General features: G+C 46.0%; 1 protein-coding gene across 3 annotated transcripts in view; it reads right to left on the bottom strand.

Annotated features, from left to right (window-relative positions):
* SUFU (SUFU negative regulator of hedgehog signaling) overlaps positions 1 to 24,180 on the bottom strand; it is a 113,148-nt gene extending 88,968 nt beyond the window's left edge. The window contains exons 1-2 of one of the 3 annotated variants that reach the window (XM_081822849.1): positions 23,801 to 24,177; positions 19,162 to 19,296 (exon numbers count right to left, since the gene is read on the bottom strand). In XM_081822849.1, the coding sequence (XP_081678975.1) occupies positions 19,162 to 19,296; positions 23,801 to 23,982 (317 nt within the window). In that variant the 5' untranslated portion in view covers positions 23,983 to 24,177. Of the gene's footprint in view, positions 1 to 19,161; positions 19,297 to 23,800 lie in introns of all 3 variants that reach the window. The other 2 variants (XM_081822850.1, XM_081822848.1) reach the window with 2 other exon arrangements.
* Between the last annotated feature and the right edge of the window lie 1,751 nt (positions 24,181 to 25,931).

The following is a 25,931-nucleotide window of genomic DNA, read 5'->3' on the forward strand; positions in this document are numbered from 1 at the left end:
TGAGCCAACACAAGCCCAGCCCATCACTCCCTTGCTGACCCTTGAGCAAGTTAACTTACACATGCCCCCATTTCCTCAGCTGTTAAACTGGGATAAAGATACTTCCCTCAAAGGGGAGTTGGGAGGCTTAAAATGGGATGGCCCAGTGTCTAGCACCCAGCCAGGATGCCCCCGCCCCCAAGAAGCTAGCATTCATCCTTCCTTTGCTTAGGGCTCAGTAGAAGCAGTCTCTGTGTATCATTTCTCCCTTAAAAATTCAGCAGATGGGGTGCACCTGGGTGGCTCAGTTGGTTGAGCATCCAACTCTTGGTTTCGGCTCAGCTCATGATATCATGGGTGGTGGGATCGAGCCTCATGTCGGGCTCCATGCTCAGTGGAGAGTCTGCTTGAGACTCCCTCCCCCTGCCCCTCCCTCCACTTGCATGCATGCGCCCTCTCTCATAAATAAATCTTTAAAAAACATCAGCAGATGATCCTAGGTTCCCAACTTCTGGACTCTGGAGTTTAATCAGTGTCCATCCTTCAAGGGCTGCCCAATATTGGATCTAAACATTTACAAAGGGGCACCTGGGTGGCTCAGTCGGTTAAGCGTCTGCCTTAAGCTCAGGTCATGATCCCAGGGTCCTGGGATTGAGCCTCACATCAGGCTCCCTGTTCACTGGGGAATCTGCTTCTCCCTCAGGCCCTCCACCCCTGCCCCCCGCTTGTGCTCTCTCTCTCAAATGAATAAATAAAAATCCTTAAAAAATAAATAAACATTTGCAAAGCTGATGTTTTTATTTTTGAACAATTCACATTTACAGATACTTCATTAGCTGTTTTGAAATGGTGTTTGGTGACTACACAAATACTATACTAAATAGAGAAACTGTGTAAAATTCTTTTGAAATATGTTTATAAGGTAATATTTTGCACAGCTAAGATTTTTTAAAAACATTCACCTATATTGTATTAATTTTGTATAATCGCAAGAAAAGAAAAGGAGGGAAGGAGAGGGGGAGGGAAGAGGCAGGAAGGAAGGGAAAAATGACAGCCACTGAGACTGCATCCTCACACTGAGCTGGGAGTCTGACGAGGCCACAGAGCACAGCAGCCACCTCTGAGCTTTAACTCTGAATAGTAGATGTTCTTTCCATTACATAGCATCCAACGAGATTCATGGAATGCATTTGCCTCACTCAGGTAGATGTTTCCTGAGATCCCTTGTTGGGAGCCAAGGACCACATTCCCAAAGCATTCCTCAAGGTTCAAAACAGTAGCTCATAGGACTGATTCAGCTGAGAATCCAGCTGAACTCACCTGGCTCCCAACCCTTAGGGCATTTAACTCTATCCCAGGTTTTCTTTTTTTTTTTTAAAGATTTATTTATTTATTTGAGAGAGCGAGAAAGTACATGAGAGGGGGGAGGGTTAGAGGGAGAAGCAGGCTCCTCGCCAAGCAGGGAGCCCAATGTGGGACTCGATCCAGGGACTCCAGGATCATGACCTGAGCCGAAGGCAGTCGCTCAACCAACTGAGCCACCCAGGCGCCCTTTATCCCAGGTTTTCAGTGAGCAAAGAGCTTCCCCAGACTGAGACATTGAGCCTAAGAAAAAGACCAGGTGGTCAAAAGGTACAAGCTTTTTCCAGTTATAAGCTAAGTCTAGGAGGATGTAACGTACAACATGATGACTATAGTTAACACTGCTGTATGGTATATTTGAAAAAAAAAAAAAATTGTAAGTAGGTTCCATACCCAATGTGGGGCTTGAACTCACAACTCTAAGATCAAGAGTTGTATTTTCTGGGTGCCTGGGTGGCTCAGTTGGTTAAGCAACTGCCTTCAGCTCAGGTCATGATCCCGGAGTCCCAGGATCGAGTCCTGCATCGGGCTCCCGGCTCAGCAGGGAGTCTGCTTCTCCCTCTGACTCTCTCCCCTCTCATGCTTTCTCTCTCTCTCTCAAATAAATAAAATCTTAAAAAAAAAAAAAAGTTGCATGTTTTACAAACTGAGCCAGCCAATTTAAAATTGCTAAGGGAGGGGCGCCTGGGTGGCTCAGTCGTCAAGCATCGGCCTTTGGCTCAGGTCATGATTCCAGGGTCCTGGGTTTGAGCCCCACATCGGGCTCCCTGCTCGGCGGGAAGCCTGCTTCTCCCTCTCCCACTCCCCCTGCTTGTGTTCCCACTCTCGCTGTGTCTCTCTGTCAAATAAATAAATAAAATCTTTAAAAAAATAAATAAAGTTGCTAAGGGAGTAAATCCTAAGTGATCTCATCACATACACACACACACACACAAATACACACATTTTTCTTTCTTTTTTTTTTTTGTATCCATATGAGATGATGGATGTTAAACTTACTGTGATAATCATTTCCTAAAATACGTGGTCATTATACTGTACATGTTAAACTTATACAGCTGCTGTATGTCAACTATATCTCCATAAAACTGGAAAAAAGGGGCACCAAGGTGGCTCAGTTGGTTAAGCATCTGTCTTTGGCTCAGGTCATGATCCTGGAGTCCTGGGATCAAGCTCTGCGTCGGGTTCCCTGCTCAGTGGGCAGCCTGCTTCTCCCTCTGCCCTTCACCCCGCTCGTGTTCTCTTTCTCTCTCTCTCTCAAATAAATAAATAAAATCTTAAAAAAAAAAAACTGGAAAAAATTTTTGAATAAAATAAAATAATTTTTAAAAAGGAAAAACACCAAGCCAAGAGTAGCAGACCCTTTTTCTGCAGGGTGGTGAAAGCTCATAGTTCACCCTCCCTTAGTGGAGACCTACCATACCTTCTCCCCTCTACTCCCAACCACCAGCAAAGAACCAAAAGGTCAGTCCCCAAGGGGGATTCCAAGCCAGCCTGGCACTGTATAAAAATTCTAGACCAAAGAAGAGCCTGGTGTTGGGTTTCTTGGCATCATTACAACAGCTCCCACTCTTGGCTTTGGTTTAAACAACATCTATACAAAATCTCTTTAAAAATAAGAAAAGACAGAGGCACTTCGCTGGCTCAGTCAGTACAGCAAGTGGCTCCTAATGTCTGGGTCCTGAGTTTGAGCCCCATATTAGGTATAGAGATTGCTTAAATAAATAAACTTAAAAAATAATAATAAGAGGGCGCCCGGGTGGCTCAGTCAGTTAAGCGTTTGCCTTTGGCTCGGGTCGTGATCCTGGGGTCCTGGGATCGAGTCCCACAACGGGCTCCCTGCTCCATGGGGAGCCTGCTTCTCCCTCTGCCTCTGTCTCTCTCTCTCTCTCTCATGAATAAATAAATAAAATCTTTAAAAAAAAAAAAAGGAGAAGAAAAGATAGGTAGGCCAACAGCAGCAAGATCACAGTCTGATTTGCGAAGTGAGGTGCCATGTGCATACAGGTGTACAGCTTGGGGCTTCTTACAGACCCAAGGGCCAGAGCATTCTGCCCAAGGGCCTTTTGTCCACCACTATCCTCCTGGACTCTGAGAAGCCAGCTGCCCCAGAAGATCAAGACATGTGAAAGAGGATAATGGGAAGAAACAAATCCTTCCAGCATCTCAGTTCCCAAGGGCAAGGACTGTACTTTTTGTGTGTTCTGTACATGGGTACATCATGTCACAGCTGAGCAAACACTAAATGGTAATCATATTCCCATTGCCGTCCAAAGAGATAACAAAGCTGAGACATTCAACGACAAGCAAGATAAGACAGCATTAAAAAAGCAATGAGCCTTCCTCTCTGTCACTATCAAAGTCAGACTCAAATATCTTAATGGCATTTCCTTTGAGCCACTTTTCTGCTATTTCCTTTTTAGGGAAACAAAACACCACTCAGCTCGGTTCCCATGCCTTCATACTGGTGCTAAGGTCCCACACTACTGGAAAAGTTTCCTAAAACCACACTCCTGCCTCCCCCCGTCACATCATCCCTTGCTTCCCTCACGAGTCAACAGATAATCTGTTGAATGTCACATTCTTTACATTGCCTTCAAACTCTCCTGCCTCATCTTGCTCCGTTGCCCTCCTCTCTTACCAAGCCCCAGACATACTGGCCTTCTTTCTGTCCCTTGAATACCTCAAGGTCCCTCCTGCCTCAGGGCCTTTGCTCTGGTTATTTTCACTGCCTATGATCTTCTCATGGTTGAGTGACCAGAGCACTGTACAACTCCAGGGAACACAAACAGCACAGAGTAACATGAATGGTGCCCCTGGAGTTGTATAAGGTGACGGCCCTGGCTGCCACTTTGTCATTGAGTTCAAATGTTACATCTTCAAGGAAACCATCATTGGTTAACTGCTAAATGTACTGTCTCCACCCAACTTAACTCCTACTTCTACCCAGGTATTCCCTCGCACATCACCCCTGCTTTATTTTCAACACAGCACCTGCACTATCTAAAACTATCAATACTTGTACATGTTTCTCCTGTAAGAATGTTAAGATCCATGAGAGCAGAAACTTTGCCTTCTTGCTCCCATGGTACTCCCAGCATGTAACAGAGCACCAGACATTTAGATAATGTGCACTAAACAGTTACGGAAATCAATTAAGGGCTTATCATGTACCAAGCACTGTACCAGGTGCTGGAGGTACTCCACCCCACCCTGATAAAGCAAAGGTCAGACATTTTTACCAAAATTGCACACCTCCTCCCAAAGGAAGGCTCTGACTCCTGTGAAAATGCAGTACATTTGGATTATCTTCCCTCTTAGGAGAGTAAGGGTCCAGACTGAAGGAATCCCCCTAAAAGAGCTAAATGCTCGGACTTGGTGCTGGACCGAGAGAATTCTTCACCTCTGGTGTGAGAATGCTTTCTCAACAGCCATAGAAAGCCCAAAAGAGGGCTACCAATGGGAAGCCACTGGATGGTGCTGAGCAGAGGGGTGACATGTGTGAGATGCTGTGGACGACTGCCCCCGGCCACAGAGCTAGCACAGAACTAAGGGATCCGTGTCAGCGATGTTCCTGCAAAGAAAGTTCCAATCCCAAAGGCTCCCTGTGCAGCTACTGCCTTCTCCCTGGGCCTTTCCTCTGCACAAAACCCTGGCCACGGAATGAAAAATTGCAAGACTGGCTCCAGGAGGGCAGGAATCCAGAATGACTGCAACCCGATATATTGGAAAAGCTAGAGCAGGAAGGAGAAGGGGTTAGGGCAAGCCACGGCGTTGTCTGTTGGTTTTCACTATACTTTCTCCTCTAACCAACCAAGCTGTTCAGAAGCATTTAGGAGTCAAAATACATCACAAGCAGAAAGTGCAGCCAGCCAGCCTGACCCCCTGGGATGGGATGGAGACCCTGGGCCAGGCCCCATTCTCTAGTAGTTACCCCTCCCCTCAGGCATGGCTCCTGAGCTCCTGACCTCATGTTGAAAGGCGTGAGATCAGAGTAAGGGAAACTGGTGGTCAGAGGCAGGGCTCCAAGTGCCCCCAGGCATCACATGGAGGTCAGCACTGGAAAAACAAAAGCATCTCCTTGATTGGTCTTCTTGTGACAAAGCCAGTTCTATGACTGGAACCTCAAGAAGCCTGAATAACATGCAAGGAAGCAGGAAGGAAAGGGATCTTTGAAGCCCACTATCTTTTACTAACACACTAATAAAGCCTGGAGTCCAGTGGAACATGTCCCTCTGAGAAGCTGCTATGAACCCACATTCTCTCCAAGAAATGGGCAACTGGTCTAGCCCCAAACATAGGCCTGGCCATGTTTCTGAGCATGGTGACTCCTACTTGAAGAAAATCTTCCACCAGGCCTCAAGGCATGGACTATAGGAAAGAAGGCAAGGAGGCTCCATGTGATCACTTAAGATTCAAAGGCTGTATCAGGCCCGCCTACCCACAATGTTTTCCAGTTCAAGGACTCTTCAGCCAAAAAGACTGGGGGTCGGGGCACCTGGGTGGCTCAGTCATTAAGCGTCTGCGTTCGGCTCAGGTCATGATCCCAGTGTCCTGGGATCGAGCCCCGCATCGGGCTCCCTGCTCCGCGGGAAGCCTGCTTCTCCCTCTCCCACTCCCCCTGCTTGTATTCCCTCTCTCGCTGTGTCTCTCTCTGTCAAATAATAAATAGGATCTTTAAAACAAAACAAAACAAAAATATTGGGGGCTCCATGAAGACCAGACCAAGAGTATGCTGCTCATTAATAAAAACCTCATGCCCAGAATTGCCCCAGCAATGACTATCTCTGTAGTAAATGAATGGCTGACCTCCTAACAGGCCAGTGGTTAATGCTGGATGGGAACCAAGTGTACCCATTCATCACCCAGGAGACCCAGTGCCAGGAGAGATCAACTATTACTAAATTATTTGATTTTTATGTATGGCAGAAAGCCTCAAAAGCCCCAAATGGAAGACTATTTATTTCAGGAAATTACCTGAAAAGGATCTCATCCATCCCCTGGCACTTGTGCTTATACCTGTGAAACTTCTGTGTACGGTGGGTACACGGAGCCTGGGGCACTCTATACGGCCAGCCTCGGTCTTCTATATCCACACACCCAAGAAAGGAGAAAAGAGGAGGCTCATGGTGTTCATTTCCAGGTGACAATGACCACCAAACCTAACCACTGATCACCTTTCTAAGAGGAAAACAGAGGCGCTCGGGTGGCACAGTTGGGTAAGTGTCCAACTCTTAAGTTTTGGCTCAGGTCATAAACTCAGGGATGTGAGACAGAGCCACGCATCAGGCTCCACTCTCAGTGTGGAGTCTGCTTAGAGACTCTCTCTCCTTCTCCCTCTGTCCCTCCCTGCCCAAATGAATAAATATTTAAATAAACATATAAATAAATAAATAAACAAATAAATAAATAAATGGAAAACAACAGCAGGAACAACACACCCCCTCAGGACTACCACCATGCACGGTGATTTGTACCAAAGGGACTGAGGTATTAACTGAGAGGTGGGTGGCCAGCACAGTCAGTACATTTACTACCTAAACTGCTCCTCATTCCTATGAGAAGTCAAGCAGCAAAAGGAAAAAAAAGAAAAGATGTAGTTGGGGCACCTGGGTGGCTCAGTCGGTTAGGCGGCTGACTTTTGATTTTGGCTCAGGTCCTGACCTCAGGGTCCTGGGATAGAGCCCCAAGTCAGCCTCCTCACTCAGCAGGGAGTCTGCTTGAGGATTCTCTCTCTCTCCCTCTGCCCCCTCCCCCCGACTCGCATTCTCTCTCTAATAAGTCTTTTAAAAAAATTATAATTAAAAAAAAGATGTAGGGGCGCCTGAGTGGCTCAGTTGGTTAAGCATCTACCTTGGGCTCAGGTCATGATCCCAAGGTCCTGGGATCAAGCCCCGCATCAGGCTCTCTGCTCAGCGGGGAGCCTGCTTCTCCCTCTCCCTCTCCCCGATGCCCCACCTGCTTGTACTCTCTGTCAAATGAATGAATAAAATCTTTAAAAAAAAAAAAAAAGAGGGCGCCTGGGTGGCTCATTTGGTTAAGCGACTGCCTTCGGCTCAGGTCATGATCCTGGAGTCCCAGGATTGAGTCCTGCATCAGGCTCCCTGCTCAGCAGGGAGTCTGCTTCTCCCTCTGACCCTCCCCCCTCATGTGCTCTCTCTCTCTCTCTCTCATTCTCTCTCTTTCAAATAAATAAATAAATAATCTTTTAAAAAAAAAGAAGAAGAAGAAAAGAAAAGATGTAGTTAATGTAACATGGCAATGGGTAGGAACCATCTTCCCCAGCAAATGTGCTGTTTTCATAATTTGGAAACCCTAGCAGCCCTGGGCTGACTGAATTTAGAAAAACGCACTAGCTAGGCAGTGAGGAAGCTTTGAAAGATGTTAATTCCCAAAGTGAGGGGACTCACACAAGACAAAAGCCTAATGCACACCTGGGCCAGCAACACTCACCATGAATTATTTACAGAAATCATCATGAAGACAGATACAAGATCACAAACAAAAGGTGACAGGATTAGTAATATTTTTTTTCTCCCTTCTCTTAATTTTCAACATTTTGGGTAAAATGGTTCAACTGTCTTTATAAGTAAAAAAAGCAAATTTATAACTAAAAAGTAACAACAATGATGGATGGAACAAGAAAAGTAGAGGCCAGGAAAGTTTTGGATTTTGGAAAGTCTTCTCGATGCTGGTTCAATTAAGACAGAGAGTTTGAGGTCTGGCTGGGATCTCAAGGAGCCTGGTGTACTCATTTCTCATCTAAAGCAAGGTGAAGCTCGCCAGGGTCTGAAGTGGTCAAGTTTGCACACAAGTCTTTCCATCATCTGTACTGGAAGGCACAATCAATCTTGAACCTTTGGATTAAGACTAGGTCCCAGTACCAGCTACAGACTTTATGGATGACACCATCACTGGGGAAAAGGTATAGAATTCATGAGCCAGCCCCAATTAAAACCAAGAGAGACAAAGGAATTCAGATGTGGACCCAGTACTACTCAGGGGAACTAACTCACTTAATTGCTTGAGAAGTGACCAAAAGGCAAACATGCCAAAAATATAATCAGCCCCATAATTATGTCTGAACCCATAATGTGAGAAAAAGGCTATGTGTGATTGGGGGTGAAGTGGGAAGTGGGATGAGGTTAGGAACAAAAACCAAGATATGGAGGCGCCTGGGTGGCTCAGTCGTTAAGCATCTGCCTTTGGCTCAGGTCATGATCCCAGGGTCCTGGGATCAAGCCCTGTGTCGGGCTTTCTGCTCCGTGGGAAGCCTGCTTCTCCCTCTCCCACTCCCCCTGCTTGTGTTCCCTCTCTCGCTGTGTCTCTCTCTGTCAAATAAATAAATAAAATCTTAAAAAAAAAAAAACAAAAAAACAAGATATATCACCAAAGTAGAGATACAGATAGAGATAAACATATGGAAAGATGCTCAACATCATATGGCATCAGGAAACTGCAAATTAATACAACAATGAGATACCACGCCACCCCTATTAGAATGGCTAAAATCCAAAAAACTGACAATACCAAATGCGGGTGAGGACACAGAATAAGAGGAACTCTTATTCACTGCTGGTGGGAATGCAAAATGGTACAGCCGCTTCGGGACAGTTTGGCTATTTCTTACAAAATTAAACATACTATTACCATATGATCCAGCAACTTTACCCAAATGAGTTGAAAACTTATGTCCACACAAAAACCAGCATATGAATGTTTATGGCAGCTTTATTCAAAATTGCTAAACACTGGAAACAAGATGTCCTTCAATAATAAATGAATAAACTATAGTATATACACACAATGGAGTATTACTCAGTGATAAAAGGAACTGAGCAAACCACAAAAAGACATGGAGGAACCTTAAATGCATATTGCTCAGTGAAAGAAGTCAGCCTGAAAAGGCTATGTATTGTATGAATCCAACTGCATGACATTTTGGAAAAGGCAAAACAGTAAAACAGTAAGTGGTTGCAAGAGGCTTGCAGGGGGAAGGGAAGGAGGGATTAATAGGCAAAGAACAGCACATTTTTAGGGCAGTAAAACTATTCTGCATGATACTATAATGGTATTTCAGGACGTGTATTTGTCAAAACTCACAAAACTATGTAACACAAAGTGTAAACCCTTATGTAAACTGTGGACATCAATTAGTAATAATGTATTAGTATTGGTTCATCAATTGTAACAATGTACCATACTAATACAAGATGTTAATAACAAGAGAAACTATAAGCAATTAAGGTATATATGGGAACTCTGTACTATGTGTTACAATTTTCTATAAATCTAAAGCTGCTCTAGAATGTAAACCTCATTAATTTAAAAAAATCATTACAGTTCACTCATATGTGGAATTTAAGAAACAAAATAAACGAAGAAAAAAAGAGACAAACCAAGAAACAGACTCTTCACTATAAAGAACAAACTGATGGTTACTGGAGGAGAGGTGGGTAAGGGAATGAGTGAAATAGGTAAAGAGGAATAAAGAGTACATTAATCATGATGAGCACTGAGTAATGTACAGAATTGCTGAATCACTATATTTTACCCCTGAACCTAATATAACACTGTACATTAACTATACCAGAATTAAAATTTCTAAAAATAAATTTTAAAAAATGGCTAAAATGGTAAAGTTTATGTTATGTACATTTTAGAATAAAAAAACATAATAAATAAATAAATACAGGAATTAAAAAAAATTTTTTAAATAGAGAATGCTTTCTTTTATTTATTTTTTTTAAAGATTTTATTTATCTGAAAGAGAGAGACAGCAAGAGAGGGAACACAAGCAGGGGGAGCTGGTGAGGGAGAAGCAGGCTCCCCGCTGAGCAGGAAGCCCAACGCGGGGCTAGATCCCAGGACGCTGGGATCATGACCTGAGCCAAAGGCAGACACTTAATGACTGAGCCACCCAGGCATCCTGTCATATCACTTTTTAAAAACATTTTAATTCCTGGGGCGCCTGGGTGGCTCAGTCTATTAAACGTCTGCCTTCGGCTCAGGTCATGATCTCGGGGTCCTGGGATTGAGCCCCACGTTAGGCTCCCTGCTCAGTAGGGGGTCTGCTTCTCCCTCTCCCTCCGCCCCTCCCCCTGCTCATGTGCGCTTTCTCTCTCAAATAAATAAAATCTTTTTCTTTTTTTAAGATTTTATTTATTTATTTGACAGAGAGAGACACAGCAAGAGAGGGAACACAAGCAGGGGGAGTGGGAGAGGGAGAAGCAGACTTCCCGCCAAGCAGGGAGCGCGATGCGGGGCTTGATCCCAGGACCCTGGGATCATGACCGGAGCCGAAGGCAGACGCTTAATGACTGAGCTTCTATGTGAGTAAAGGACGAGAGGGGTGGGGACTGCAGGAGCCAGACTGCCTGGGTTTCCAGCCCAGCTCCAGCATTCACTGGCTGGGTGGATAAGTTCCTTAACATCTCTGTACCTCAGTTTCCTTACAAAAAAGATATTGGTACTTACCCCCACAGAGCTGCCGTGAGGAGGAAATGAGTTTATATATAAAGCACTTAGAACAGTGCCTTGCACGCAGTGGGTGCTATAAGTGCTTACAATTATTACCTGTTTTGAGTTTCTTGAAGTGCTGAAGATCACAAGGTGAGGGGAGGAAGCCTCAAAGCCACAGACATCAGGGAAAGCCAAAAACGTGCTCCCAGCCCCAAACCCATTGTCTTCTCCTTTCCCAGGGTCTCTGCCATCTTTTACCAAGCAGATGGTGGGTGTTTCAAGGACAGAAGTTAGATATAATTTCTCATTGTCCCCTCACCCCCACCTGAACAGATCATCTTCCCAAATGTTCTGTCTGTACCTGGCACTCAACAGAGCTTTGCTGGAGGGGTGTGCTCTGCAGCCCCAGGCTCTGTGTCAGAAAGCTTGGCAGGCAGGGAGGGTGGCGATGTGCAAAGGTATGTACTGGAGTGAGGAGACCATTCCTATGGGGTTTGGGTCAGACAGGACAAGGTCACTGCACATGCACCTTAGGACCCAACATCAGAACTACACTACTGAAACAGGAAATGAGGCTCAGTGGGCTACCTCAGAGGCAGGATGGAAGAATGAACTGAGGAGTCAAAGGCCAAAGTCCAGAGTCAGGAGCTCTGAGTGAGAAATCTGGGCAAAGGAAATGCTGGCAAACCGAGACCCAGAACACGGCAGACATGAAGACCAGCATTCAAAAAGGAAAAAGCCTCAGGTATTGAAGATGGGAACCTAGAAAGGCGGGCTGAACAGGGAAGATTCCTGGGACTGAGAGATCCAATCATGTCAAACCCATAAAGCCTTCCAAGTCTTTGTCTCTCTCTGTGGGAAGAGAAGGAAATCTGCCAGTGCTGACCAGCCCAGTATCACTCTGGCTGGCAGTCACTCCCGATAATCAGGCTGCTGGAACTTTTTAAAGTGAGTTTGAGGGGCACCTGGGTGTCTCAGTCGGTTGAGCGTCTGCCTTCGGCTCAGGTCATGATCCCAGGGTCCTGGGATCGAGCCCCGCATCGGGCTCCCTGCTCAGTGGGGAGCCTGCTTCTCCCTCTCCCTCTGCTGCTCCCCCTGCTTGTATGCGCATGCTCTCTCTCTTGCTCTCTGTCAAATAAATAAATAAAATCTTTTTTAAAAAAATAAAAAATAAAGTGAGTTTGACTGGGCCAGCTCAAGGAATCTCTTCCCAACTGTCTCCTTACTGCTGAGGGATTCTCTGATTTGGAAGATCTGGAATCCTTACCCCATGAAGGAAGAGATAATCCACTGCAAATGAAATGCTTTTCAAAGGATGAAGCCACATACCCACATAGATTGCTGGGAGCCCCACCGTGCCTTAGGTCTTCCCCTGGTTACAAAAGAAATGGAATTCTCAACATTTCAAACCTCAGAGATCTGGGGCCTGAAATCCAGCCCAAAGTGGTGGCTTCAGCTTCAAGAAGAGTTCTAGCCCTTCTGCTGGCTGTTACTCCCTGGGCAAGGGCCAAGGGCCAAGGGCCAAGGGCACCCCACTCTTTCTAGGTAGCCCAGAGACCCTCCTCTTAGCAGAGAGCATCACTATTTCATACAGTCCTCCCAAAACTCAACACCTCAGAGATGAAAGGCTGGGGGACCAAAGCCCAGGGAGGCCTGCCCTGCCATAAGCCTACAGAGCACTTCCTCAGCCTGCCATGCCAGCCATGGGGAGAGCCGGGCCTGCCATCTGTGGGTGGTTTATAGAGGGATTCTGGTTGTCAGCTTCACGAGAGTTCTGGGAGAAAGCAAAGGTCCAACCAGAGGAGAGACAGTGCTCCCAGGACAGGTGTGCTAGGGCAAAGACGGGATGTCCACTGGAAACCCCAGAGGATGAAATGACACATTAAAAAGTTCCTGTGAACCAAGCTTTGAGAAGGGAAAATTAGCATTTCCCAACTGCAGGGGACCAAGGCCACACAAAACAACATGTGGAAAAGTTAATCTGTATCCAGTGTTTTTTTTAAGATTTTATTTATTTATTTGAGAGAGAGAATGAGAGACAGAGAGCATGAGAGGGAAGAGGGTCAGAGGGAGAAGCAGACTCCCTGCCGAGCAGGGAGCCCGATGCGGGACTTGATCCTGGGACTCCAGGTTCATGACCTGAGCCGAAGGCAGTCGCTTAACCAACTGAGCCACCCAGGCGCCCTGTATCCAGTGTTTTAATCAATAACTCATTCGGTCCAGAGCCCAACCTAGAGGAACCTGAAGGGAAAAGGAGGTTCTCTACCAACCCAGTGGAGACAGCCACAGAAAGCCAGTCAGCAGCAGTTCCAGCCCCAAAGGGGGCAAGAACAACTACAAATTGCACAGGCATACCCGCCAAGAAGCCAGCATTTGTGGGGCAGAGCGCAGATGGACCGTGGACGGTGGAGGGCAGGCTCTACCCCGGGCCCACACCACACAAAGGCAGTCTTTGGAACGAGCCGACGTGTCAGAAGATGACCTGCCCAGTGGAATCCCACCAGGGAGGTCTGCCTGAGATCCCAAACACACTCTGCGACTAGTCAGCCTCCTGCGCCCTGTGATTTGGGTCCAGCTAGGGCTGCTGGCCGTACCAGTGGCGGCCAGAAATCCTCACAGAGAGCAGTGCAGAAGCCGCCTCTTCCACAGCCCTGCAAATCTCCACATTCCAGGCCATAGCTGCCGGCCACAAAGGGAACGGCCAGAGCCGGACGCTTCCGACAGCCTGGCAGCTGAAGATCAGCTATCTCACACCTCCCAAGTCCAGGGGGAGAGCAACAGGATAATCCCTGCCGCTGAAGTCAGTTGAGGGGAGCCTTAGGGTTCCTAGAAAAGCACTCCATTCTCCCCTGTGGCTGCCCAGAGCTGGAACTTGTTCCATCTCTTGGACTTCAGAAAGAGCCTCTTAAGAGCCTTTTAATCCAAACAAGTGCTCTCCTGTCCTGTTTCCTTTGGGGACTGTGAATAGGGAAAGAACCTGGATGGAACTGGCCATTCCAGGGCTCAGGCAACCAGCCTGCTCTTCACTTCCTTCAGGGCTACCAGGATGGGGGGGTCCCCTCCTACTCCCACAGCAAGCCTGCTAGGGGACCCCTGGACTTCTGCTTGTCCCTATCCTCGACAAGCTGTGAGAAGGAAAGACCTTACAGGGAGGAGGCATACTGTAGGCATTCAATAAATGCTGGTGACTGATCAAAATGGAAAGGCAGTCCGGCACAGTAGTTCAGAAAACAGACTGTGGGATCACTGGACCTGGCTTCTAACTCACCACCTACGCAGTAAGTTCGTTAGCCTAAATTTCTGTATCTATAAGCAAGACATGATAAGAATTCCTTGTGTCACAGAATTACTATGGGGATAACATAAAAGGATACCTTTATGAAAAGAATTTAGCACTAACCTGGAGTATAGTAAAAGCCGAAAAAAAAGTCTGCCTATATAATTATGCTGAAGACAATGTCCATACATTTGCTTCTCCCCAATCATGAAAGAGAGCACAGAACAGTGGGGACGTTGGGAGACCCTGCCACTCTCACTAGCTTCTGCACGGCCTTCAGTAGGCTACTGTACTTTCCTCCACTTACAATTAAGGGACATGAACTAGATCAGTGTTTCCTGTTTGTCTGACAATAACAGTACTGAATCATACTTTCTATTTTTATTTATCTTATTAATTTATTTATTTGAGAGAGAGAGAGTGTGCACCGGAGCACGAATCGGGGGAGAGGGGAGGAACACAAGCAAACTCCCCACTGAGCGCAAAGCCTGACACCAGGCTCCATCTCAATGACCCTGAGATCACGACCTAAGCCAAAACCAAGAGTCAGATGCTTAACCGCTGCGCTACCCAGGTGCCCTGAGAGAGAATCTTAAGCAGGCTCCACACCCAGAGTGGAGGGGGATGCAGAGCTCCAACTAATGACCTTGAGATCATGACCTGAGCCAAAATTAAGAACTGGGCACTTAGTCAGCTGAGCCACCCAGGTGCCCTTGAATCATACTTTTTTAAAAAAAGTTCCCTTTAGGGCACCTGGGTGGCTCAGTCGGTTAAGCGACTGCCTTCGGCTCAGGTCATGATCCCAGGGTCCTGGGATCAAGTCCCACATCGGGCTCCCTGCTCTGCAGGGAGCCTGCTTCTCCCTCTCCTACTCCCCCTGCTGTGTTCCCTCTCTCGCTGTGTCTCTCTCTGTCAAATAAATAAATAAAATCTTTAAAAAAAATAAAAAATAAAATTAAAATTAAAAAAGTTCCCTTTATAATTTGCTTTCAATTTTTCTAATCATGTCTAGGGTCAGGTTCTATTTGGTGTTAGCATATCTTTTCAACACCTCTCTCATACTTGCTAATGTCTTGAACAAAGAGAAAGCTGGCCTTAAGCTAGAATTTAATAACATTGCTTTGTTATCGCTGCATTTATTTCCATAGTTACCTTTAAATTAGGGCAAGTGATACTGGTTTCCATACATGGTGGTGACTTAACTTTTAAAAATTAATTTAAAAAATATAAATAAATAGGGGTGCCTGGGTGGCTCAGTCGGTTAAGCAGCTGCCTTCGGCTCGGGTCATGATCCCAGGGTCCTGGGATCGAGCCCCACGTCAGGCTCCCTGCTCAGTGGGGAGCCTGCTTCTTCCTCTCCCTCTGCTACTTCCTGCTTGTGCTCTCTCTCTCCTTGTGTCAAATAAGTAAATAAAAATCTTTAAAAAAATTTTTTAATAAAAATATATTTATATCACCTTTAAAAGGGGGGGTTAATTAATTAATTGATTTTTAGTGAGCTCTACGCCCAATGTGAAGCTTGAACTCATGACCCCATGATCAAAAGTCCCATGTTCTTCCGAATGAGCCAGCCAGGCGCCCCAAAAGGGGAGTTAGTTGGAAAAGAACATAAAATAGATGATCTACTACATGGCAAAAATTATTAAGGCAGCACTAGAAGTTTTGGGAAACACTAGGCCAGAAGATTATTAAAGTCCCCTCAAACCTGAAAGTAAGTGCTGGTCCCTAGAGTGTCAGGCTATGATCCTCCCCTGCCCCCTGCCTTCCTACTGGCCTGCAGCTTGCAGGTGCCTCTCAAACTTCACTTCCTCCCCAGAGCTTCTTCCAATTCAGCAGCCTGACTAAAAGTCATACCCTCCATTCTGCTCCCAGATCATGTTCTTCATCCACGGATTGTAGCATTTATTACCCAGTACTATAACCCTCTCTTTATGTTTATCTCCCCTCTAGGACATGAGCTCCTTGCAGATAGGAATTATGTCTTGGCATTTTATACCTAAAACATCTATTAAGATGTTCTGTGTCTGGAACAAAATAGGTGCTTGAGGAACGTATGCTGAATAAATGAACCAATGCTTGGGCCCTTTTTTCACTGAATAGAAAGACAAAAGACGGTGGAAGAAGAGCATTACTAGAGAGATTCATTTGCGTAATTCCAGTTCAACACTTCTTAGCATTTAAACTGGATGGTAGGGACGCCTGGGTGGCCCAGTCAGTTAAGCATCTGTCTTCAGCTCAGGTCATGATCCCAGGGTGCTGGGATCGAGTCCCACATCAGGATCCGTGCTCAGCAGGGAGCCTGCTTCTCCCTCTGCCTGCCACTCCCCCTGCTTGTGTGCGCGGGTGCGCTCTCTCTCTCTCTGACAAATAAAATCTTTTAAAAAATAAATAAATAAATAAACTGGATGGTAGAACACTCACCTTTTTGACCTCAGCTTTAAGCACTAAATTAAATAAGAATCTTTAAATCTGTTTCAAAGAGGCCTTGCCACATGAAATGTTTGGAAAAGCAAACTTTTCTTCAAGAAACTTACCAGGACTGAAAAGAGACCGGTCACACCAGCACAAGGGCCGATTACAAATGTACTTTTGACTTCTGCAACATAGACCAAACTGGGTAAATATCTAAGAACATTCCCTCCATGTCCTTCTAGTGGTAGGACATAATACCAGAAAACACTAGATTCCAGCGGTGATATACAGCCCAAATCGAGGTCTTACTATTGTCATAAATGATATATGAATATCACAGTGCTTTATCATACAGAAATGACACACATATAAGGGGGTACTTTCAAAAGTGGAAAAACAGTAAGGAAGGCCCTCTTTAAAATTCAGAGGTTGCCCCCTCTGAAATATGGGGCTTTCTCAATTATGTTCTTCATGTCACTTTGGGCTTTGGACCCATCACTGACAAGCAGGTATACTGTAAGAATCTTTAAGCCACATAGGAAATGGTATTCTTCTGACTGGAATAAGTCTGTCAACAAAAAGGTACAGGCTAACTGCACTAAATACCCTCTGCAGGTTTTTATTAAAAATATACAGTAAAGTCCAGCACAGTGCCTTTACTGCCCACATCTGTTTGCTATTCTATCTCCATTATTAATACTGTACTGCACGGTCCCCATTCAGGCAAGATTAATTCACTGTTCCCAAAGCCTTCTGCTGACATTGCAATGGATCTGTTTGGAAGGCTGTAAAGGCAGGCCCAGGCATTGCTCTCGACATGTGATCAGTAAGGAGATGAGGCCTGGGCCCCCAGCTTAATGAGAGAGAAGAGGAAGTTGGGTTGGACCTGTGATCAGAGAAGTAGAACACTCTAGTGGTTAAAAGCTCAGACTTTGGACTCAAGACAGTTCAATTGAATCCTAGTTCTTTTCCTTTAGCCAATTCATTTACCCCTCAAGTGATTTAATTTTCTCACCTATAAAATGGAAATAACAAAAGAACCTGGTAAGATTGTAAAGTATTTGATGTGATGATAAGGAAGATACTAAGAACTAAAACAAAGCAAAAAACAAACAAACAAAAAAACCCCTGATGATTATCATCTTCATCATGATACCATCAACATCCCCAGAATCAGCCTCTTCTGCTGAGGCAGGGCAAGAAGAGCCCTGCTAGTCTTTCAACCTACACATGCTAAGTAGTCATCACCAAGATACCAAAAAGATAGTGTAAGAGGCAAAAAAGGACAAAAAGCAAAAAGCAGGAAAGGATATGATAACAGAAATAGAATCAGCTTTTGATTAACCATGCTGATGAGGGGGAAGGAAGACAACATTTAAACTGAAGAAAAGAGGGCGCCTGGGTGGCTCAGTCGTTAAGCGTCTGCCTTCGGCTCGGGTCCTGGATCGAGTCCCACATCAGGCTCCCTGCTTGGCGGGGAGCCTGTTTCTCCCTCTGCCTGCCGCTCCGCCTGCTTGTGCTCTCTGACAAATAAATAAATAAAATCTTAAAAAAATAATAAAATAAAACAAATTGAAGAAAAGAACCCCTCTCAAAAAAGAGTGTAGATGGAACAAAATATTTGTGTTTTTTTTTTTTAATTACAGATAGTAACTTACTCGAGGACATGATATAATTGTTCAAGAGGCAGTAGAGCACAGTCATGAAGAGCATGAACTCTGCAGCCAGAATGCCTGCATTAGAATCCTGGCTCCACCACCTCCAAGCTGTGTGACCTTAAGCAAGTTATAGACTCTCTTTGTATCTCAGTTTCCTCATCTGTAAAATGGGGCAAATATGAGTATCCACCAGTATTATATGGTTGTGATGAAAATAAAATTAGTTTATACATGCGAAGTGACTAAAAGAATACCTGGCTCATAATCAATGCTTAAGAAATGTTACCTTTCATTATTATTAGTGTTGCTGTTATGGTTTTAGCTGACTTAATACTAAGTTGACGTTTAACTTAATATTAAAATTGTCTAAATTCAGTGGTTATAGGGGCACATAGGGGAGGCAGGTAGGATTTAGAAGTATACAGGGCAGAAAATGGGAGATAGACTAGAATAAAAAATGTACTATGGATAAGCTGAGCACAGATAACTGCAGGTTACAAGGAAGTAAGTAAGATCAAGAGAGGGAGAGAGATGGATATACTCATGATAAAGTAAGTAGAGTAAAATGTTAATTGTAGAATCTAGGTAGTGGGTATTTGTGTGTTGGCTATAAAATTCTTTCAACTATGCTTTATGTTTCAGATTTTTCACTACAAGCTAGAAGGGAAAAAAACAAGTATACTTAGAGGCATCAATTCAAATTCTGGGTCATAGCTATTCTGCCTGTCCTCTGAGCTCAAACAGCAGAGCAGCTTGGAAAAACCTGATGGTTTTAGAACACTTGTTCATCATCAACACCGTCCTGCACCAGATGAGCAGAGTTCGGGTGCTGACCTGGATCACTCTGGCGCAACTAGATACAAGCAGAGGGTAGAAACCCCGAGGTTCTACCTGAGAAGTGCCAACCACATAGAACTATGACATTATCACCCCTGCTCAGGGAAACCCCAGAAATATGGCTCAAGGCTAAGGAACAGACAGGTGGAGGATGGGCAAGTGCCATACACTCACTCATGGACTCTGCTGTCACCATAGAGATCACTCAGGCCGAAGCTGATGTAGTGCCAGTGTTCAGGGATGTTGGCAGAAGGGCTCCCCACGTTCCTGTACATGCTAACATAGTCCAAGGGGTCTGGGCCGCCCAACCTGCAAAAGACAAAACACAGCGGAGTCAGTGTGAGCCTGAAAGCAGACAATGTGAAGCTAAGAGGTCATGCCTTACAAATCTGAAGACCCCATCCTGGAGGAACCTGGGATGACTAAAAGGAGGCCACACCTCCAGGATAAGAACAAGGGATGGGCAGCTAGAAGTGCCTAATTCCATAAGCACAAGAGGCTCCCTTCGATCTCCAACATGCAGGACCTCTTTTAGAAATAAAACAGACTAGGTGGTTACCCCTTTTACTTCCTCCTATTTCCAATTACCAATCCCAAATGGGATTGGCAGGAATTATCTCTCTTCCATGGTGCCTGTAAACATGCCAAGCTTCAAGGCAAGAGGTGCATTAGTCAATCAATTGGCTTCTGTTGAAAGACCATCCTGAGCATCCTCAATGGGCATTGTTCCTGGAAGCAGAGGCTCAGCTCCACTCCTGCCTCTTACACAGCTAATTCCTGAAAGACTATATTGTGCCCTATGTTAATTACAGTTTGTTCTAAACAAACCCAATGCCTCCAGACCCCAGCCTGCACCCCACAGACCAAAGCTGGTCTTTTCTCACGCAAGTGACAAAAGCCACACTTAGGCTAGCCCTGCACAGAGAACCGCAGCAGGCCAGACTGAGCCTTGGGAGCACCTGCATCCAGGAGATGATCCCAGGAGACTGTCACCTCAAAGGTAGAGCTGGAATAGTAAATGATTTGGGGCCTCTGAGAACCACATTAAACATCCCCCATAATTCCAACAGAGAAGCAGCTGAGGAAGAGATTCAGTCATTAGCTCACTCTGAGGATTTAATTCCATAAGGGTTTCCTTTAGTAGAGCAATTAGTGCTCTTTAAAAAAAAGAAGAAGAAAAAAAAAGGGGGGTCCTGCTTTTCTTCAGAATGGATAGGGAAACTTGGTAGACTTGAGAAACAGCCTAAATGGAAGCCATCAGCGGAAGGAAGTCTGCATTTAGCCCACAAACACTCTGCATTTGAGCTGCCTCGGACATCTGACTGTTCCACAGACTGCAAAAAACTTTGCCTGCCCCTGGGACACGGATGGAGTGCACTTTGCAATTGGGATCATACGCTGAAGTAACACTAATAACCAAATAAAAGACATGTTACATGTGATCCCAGCAAGAGTGCCAGTACCATGCAATTTAAATAGTATTTAAAACCAGTAGGTCTGGTTTCATCCTCTTTTGCCAGGGTATTACTTGCCTTTATAGAAATCCTTATTCTCTGCTAGGAAATGCTAAATTATTTATAGAACTTGTAAGAAAGTTGCTACAAATAGCTAAGAATCTCAACTGAGTGGATTAGGAAAAGGGACAAATCCCCATGTCTTTCCTTAACTCTGATTTGGCCAAATCATTTGAATACTTCCACAACCAGTTGAATATAGAAAAGTTTGCTGGGGGAAGGAGGAAACAAAAGGGTAGCAACCACACGATAGCTGCAGAACCCCGTAACAGATCGGAGTGACTACAGGCTCCATATCTGCTCCGGTTTCCTGCTGCAAATTCCCAATCTTGCCCCTCCTACAGCCTAGGTCCATCCAGCAACAAGTGGCAAAACTGTATCCACAGTTCCATGCTCCATCTGCCATACCCCTGCAGCCCTCTCTCAGGAGATACTGCACCAAGGAATGGGCCTTTCCCTTAAAACTACAACCGCAAGGAATAACCAAGAGTCAGACAAAATTAACCCTGTCCCCAAGTACAGTGTTCTATTCTACTTACTCAGAAACCTGATGGGAAACAGATGAGTATATAGAAAATAATCATATTTTGGGGGGCAAACAGGAATGGGAAACAAGAAAGGACCATTCCTACCCCAAGGGCAGCCCTTCTGTAAACAGGTCTGATCCTTAACAGAGCTACTTGAGGGTTACTCTCATTTGGGGGTGGCTCAGTTGGTTAAGCAACTGCCTTCAACTTAGGTCATGATCCCGGGGTCCCAGGATCAAGTCCTGCATCAGGCTCCCAGCTCAGCAGGGAGTCTGCTTCTCCCTCTGACCCTCTCCTCTCTCATGCTCTCTTGCTCTCTCTCAAATAAATAAAAATAAAATCTTAAAAAAAAATCTGCACTTAGAAAAAGATGTTATCCAAGGACCCAGAGCAACCCTTGATGCTCTTCCTTGAACTTACTTCCTTGAATTCCTAACTTCACTCCACACGCCAGTTGCAGGACCACTGTGGCTCTAGGGTATAAGCTCTGCCTCCGTGTTTCTGCTCCCTGCTTACTAAAGTCTCAGCTTTCAGCCAGGATGTCCCAGCTGGCCAGGGTCCACTAGCCAAAGAGCCAACCTTCTGTCACAAGAAAAGGAATCTCAAGGGACCCTGGGCCATGACCAGACCCAGGTAGCCTTAGTCAGTCAAACTGCCAATGAGGCCTTGTGGGATCCCAAATGTGAGGTATATCAATGAATTGATTTCAGAATCTTACTTAGGCAAACCCTTCCAACTCTTAGAAAGAACCAGTCTCTCAGCTGCTCCTTCTTATATTTTTCTGCAACTAGCCAGCATTTCTAATTTCACAAAGTACTCTTTATTAGTCATTACATGTTGGCCCATCTCTAAAGATAAGTCCTGCCTGGTTAACAAGCTTGCAGCAAGAAGAAAAAAGAAAAAAGAAAGTTGCCCAAATCAGTCTTAGTCCTTTGCATGTGTTTTAATATCTTCTACACACAACTCTATCCTTCATGGCCAGTTGGGTGACAGAAAAACTCTATCCTTCATGGCCAGTTGGGTGCCCAAGTCTGTGTAGGGATTTCTCCATACACTCAAATGAGGCCTGAACAAATAGCATCGTAGAACCTGGCCCGCTTTTCTCATGACACAATCCAATACAGTTCATTGCAATACATACTTAAATATAGATGTGCAATGAGAATGGGTCATTAAGTTATCAAGAGCTGCTTTTCAAAAAAAAAAAAAAAAGAGCTGCTTTTCATTCAGAAGCTCTCTTCAAAAACTGCCCTCAACCAAAGAACAGTTTGCCTACAGAAGAGAACTGTACCGCTGGCCACACCTCCTCCTGGCTATCAGACATGGCCCTCCCATAGAAGGGGGCTGGTCCCCAGGCCCCCCACGCTGTCAGTCTCTTCACACCCTCCCACTGACACAGGGAACTAGCCTCAGCCCTAGACAGTCTAGTTTCTGCCATCTCTGGAGGAACTTAAGAGGTTATCCTGGAGAAGATTCAGTCCTAAAGGGAGAGGTAACCAGCAAAGACATCCACTCTACCAATCTCCCTCTTTGGGTCTACCTGCCCCTTTGGCCACATTCCAAGCTGCTTCCTGAACAGTCTTTCAGAACTCAATGAAGGGGATCATCTAATACAGTGCCTACATGAATGCAGTTCTGGACAGATTCAACCAATTCCTCAATTTGGTCCAGAAAAACCATGAAGACAGGCTCTTTGTCAGAGTCCCTCGAACACCTGTCTTGCCCAGAGGATGTAGAAAGAGACAGGATGCAAACAGGAATGGGAAACAAGAAAGGACCATTCCTACCCCAAGGGCAGCCCTTCTGTAAACAGGTCTGATCCTTAACAGAGCTACTTGAGGGTTATTCTCAGCTTCCCTGAAAGACTGTTGCCTAAATCCTGAAGTTTGTGGCCAGGAAGCTCCTCTTAACATCTCGCTGCACTTCTTTGCTCCGTGTCCAAATCCCAGATCTTCATTATTTACGGTGGTCCCCTTCAATCCTGAGCCAAACCATGGATCTCCCTGACCCTGCCTCTGTTCTAGCCAATGTCCTAAAGCAAAGCAGCTGCATAGCCAGAGGAAGCTCTGCTTGGAGAAAGAGAACTGTGCCGAGTAAGCACAAAGTTTATCAAGAAAAGTTGCTCCGTGAAACTTCAAACGCAAAAGCACAGCACCGAAATGACTGACGTATGAGCTCATGGGGAAGGTATCAAAAGGAGACCTCCTCCTCCTCTCGTCACAGGCACAACTCTCGAAACTTGCTCCCCTCCTAACCTACGGGAGAGCGGGGGTCCTCAAATCCCCCCGTACCCTGTGCAGTCTCGAGCCCTCTGAGCTCTGCTAGCCGCACTCCTCCAAAGCCCTCTCATACGCTCCCCAAGCCCCGCCTCGCCTCCCCCATCCCACTTCAGCCGCCCCCCGCCCCCGGCTTCCCCTCGCCCACTAATGACCCCCTACAGGCGCCCCCTCCTTTCACCACGTTTACAGTTCCCTCTCTCCTATCGCAACCCCCCCGCTCCTACACACACCCCCAATTCACTCTATTCTCCTAATCCCAGTTAACCCTTCATCCTCCCCCCTCGTTAACCCTTCGCTACCCACAGGCTCCGTTAACCCCTTTGTCCCCATTCCCAACTTCAGCCTTAACTCCTTCCCTCGCAGCAGGACGCCCTCCTTCCAAGTGCTTTAACCATTCTTCTCCACCTCCTCCTCCCCCGCAAATGACTTCGCCCCCGGGGTTCTAACGCTTCCCAGCCCGCCCCTGTCCGTCTTCCCGCGGCCCAGAGCGTACCAGTACTTGACGATAGCGGTAACCTGGAGCGGGTTCGGCTGGTCAGGGTAAAGGCGACGGCACTCTCCGTAGATGGCGTGCAGTCCTGGGGGAAAGAGCGAGGCGAAGGCCGGGGGCGCACTAGGGCCAGGGGCCGGGGGCGCGGCGGGGCCGGGGGCGCCGCTAGGCCGCAGCTCCGCCATCCGGGCGCGAAGGGCGCTGGGGGGACCGGGGAGGGTGGACGAGGGGAGAGCACTGACGCGCCAGCAGGCGGACTCCGTGGGTGCGACTCCCCGAGGCTATGGGGGCTGCAGCGAGGTCTAGGCTCCGCGCCTGCGCACGGTGCACCGTCTGCCCAGGCCGTAGCCGCCGCAGAGACGGCCAGAGGGTGCCTCGGGGGCCGCGGGGCGCTCGAGGGGGCGGGGCGTCGGCGCGCCCTATCCCAGTATCCATTGGGTAATGTCTGTGCCAGTCACAGGTGGGGAAGGCGTGACTTGACAATAGGTCCTGCCTCCCTCTCCTGGTGTTGGGGGTGTCCCAAGACTCTTGGCCTCCCCCTAGTGTTAGGAGGAACCCAGGTTCAAATAGAGACGTTGAGACATCCTAAGGTGCTAGGGTCCCACGAAAGCAGTGGGAAGTTCGACAAAGGGCTTGTCATCTGCTGACACGCTGCTAACAAGAATTTAAGCATAAATCTGACAATAATGGGTTGATTCATTCATCCATTAGTGTGATTTTAGTTTCAATAGATTATAAATCTGAATGTTTCCTACCGTCATTGAATGTCCATTTACGATATTTACTGACACTAACGCCGCCAAATTCAGGGGTCGTATGTTGAAATACTTATTTTGGAGTCCTGTTAAAAAGTAGGAAGAGTTGGGGCGCCTGGGTGGCTCAGTTGGTTAAGCGACTGCCTTCGGCTCAGGTCATGATCCTGGAGTCCCGGGATCGAGTCCCACGTCGGGCTCCCTGCTCAGCAGGGAGTCTGCCTCTCTCTCTGACCCTCCCCCCTCTCATGCTCTCTATCTCATTCTCTCTCTCAAATAAATAAAAAAAAAAAGTAGGAAGAGTTAAGTAAACTAGGACTAATTAAAAAGACTTGGTAATTTTTTATTTTTATTTTTTTAAGATTTTATTTATTTTAGAGAGAGAGGGCGCGCGCGTACGAGTGGGGGGGAGGGGCAGAGGGAGAGGGAGAAGCAGACTCCCTGCTGCTGGATCCCAGGACCCCGAGATCGTGACCTCATGACCGGAGCCCAAGGCAGACGCTTAACCTACTGAGCCACCCAGGCACCCCAAGACTTGGTAATTTTTTAATAAACGCTTTTAGTTATGACAATCTCTTCTTTGTTCTGTTTTTTGCAGATGTATACAGATTGCCTTGAGGAACCCCAATATTCATTATCTACTATGGACCGCTCTTTCCCATTACATTTCACTCTCTGTAACTGGGAGAATTTTTTTTTTTTTAATTTTAAGTAATCTCTACACCCAATGTGGGGCTCGAATTTACAACCCCCAGATCAAGAGTCGTATGTTCTACCGATTGAGCCAGCCAGGCGCCCCTGGGAGAATTTTTAATTCCTAAGGCACCTGGTTGAGAATTATTTTCCTGTGTACAATAAGGAATTCCAAGAAAAAGGAATAAAAGGAAGTCCTGATTACCAATGCTATTGACTAAAGGGTCCCAGCAACTTGAAGGGGGTAGGGGTTGCATAATTTGGAGAAAAATGCTCTGGGCTCATTTGAAAGTAGTAACACATAACTTCTCTTCACCTCCATTTTCTTATTCATCGGTGTCAATTCTAACTCTCCATGAAAATTAGAGATCCTAAAGCAGTTCCTGAAGCTATTAAATGAACGATGTTTTTTTAATGACCAAAAGATCACCTGTACCCGTAGTTCCAAATGTCAGTCTTCAGACCAATGTTAGCCTTTGCAAAGTTTACACCCACCCAGGAAAAAATGCGAAAAGAACCAAAATGTGCTGGTTTTTCTCAAAAAGCAATAAAACTGAAATTGTTTTCTTTTGTTCTGGGAGTATGTCCTCTTTCCCCATGTGTGTGTGGTGGGGGGTAGTATTAAATTTTCCTTTATTAGAGTTTGATGCTGATAAATGTTTATTAATGTCTTACTGACCCAAATAAAA

This window comes from Leptonychotes weddellii, chromosome 6 (assembly GCF_054177405.1).
Source record: "Leptonychotes weddellii isolate Sample4059 chromosome 6, ASM5417740v2, whole genome shotgun sequence".
In the NCBI taxonomy this organism is placed as follows: domain Eukaryota; kingdom Metazoa; phylum Chordata; class Mammalia; order Carnivora; family Phocidae; genus Leptonychotes; species Leptonychotes weddellii.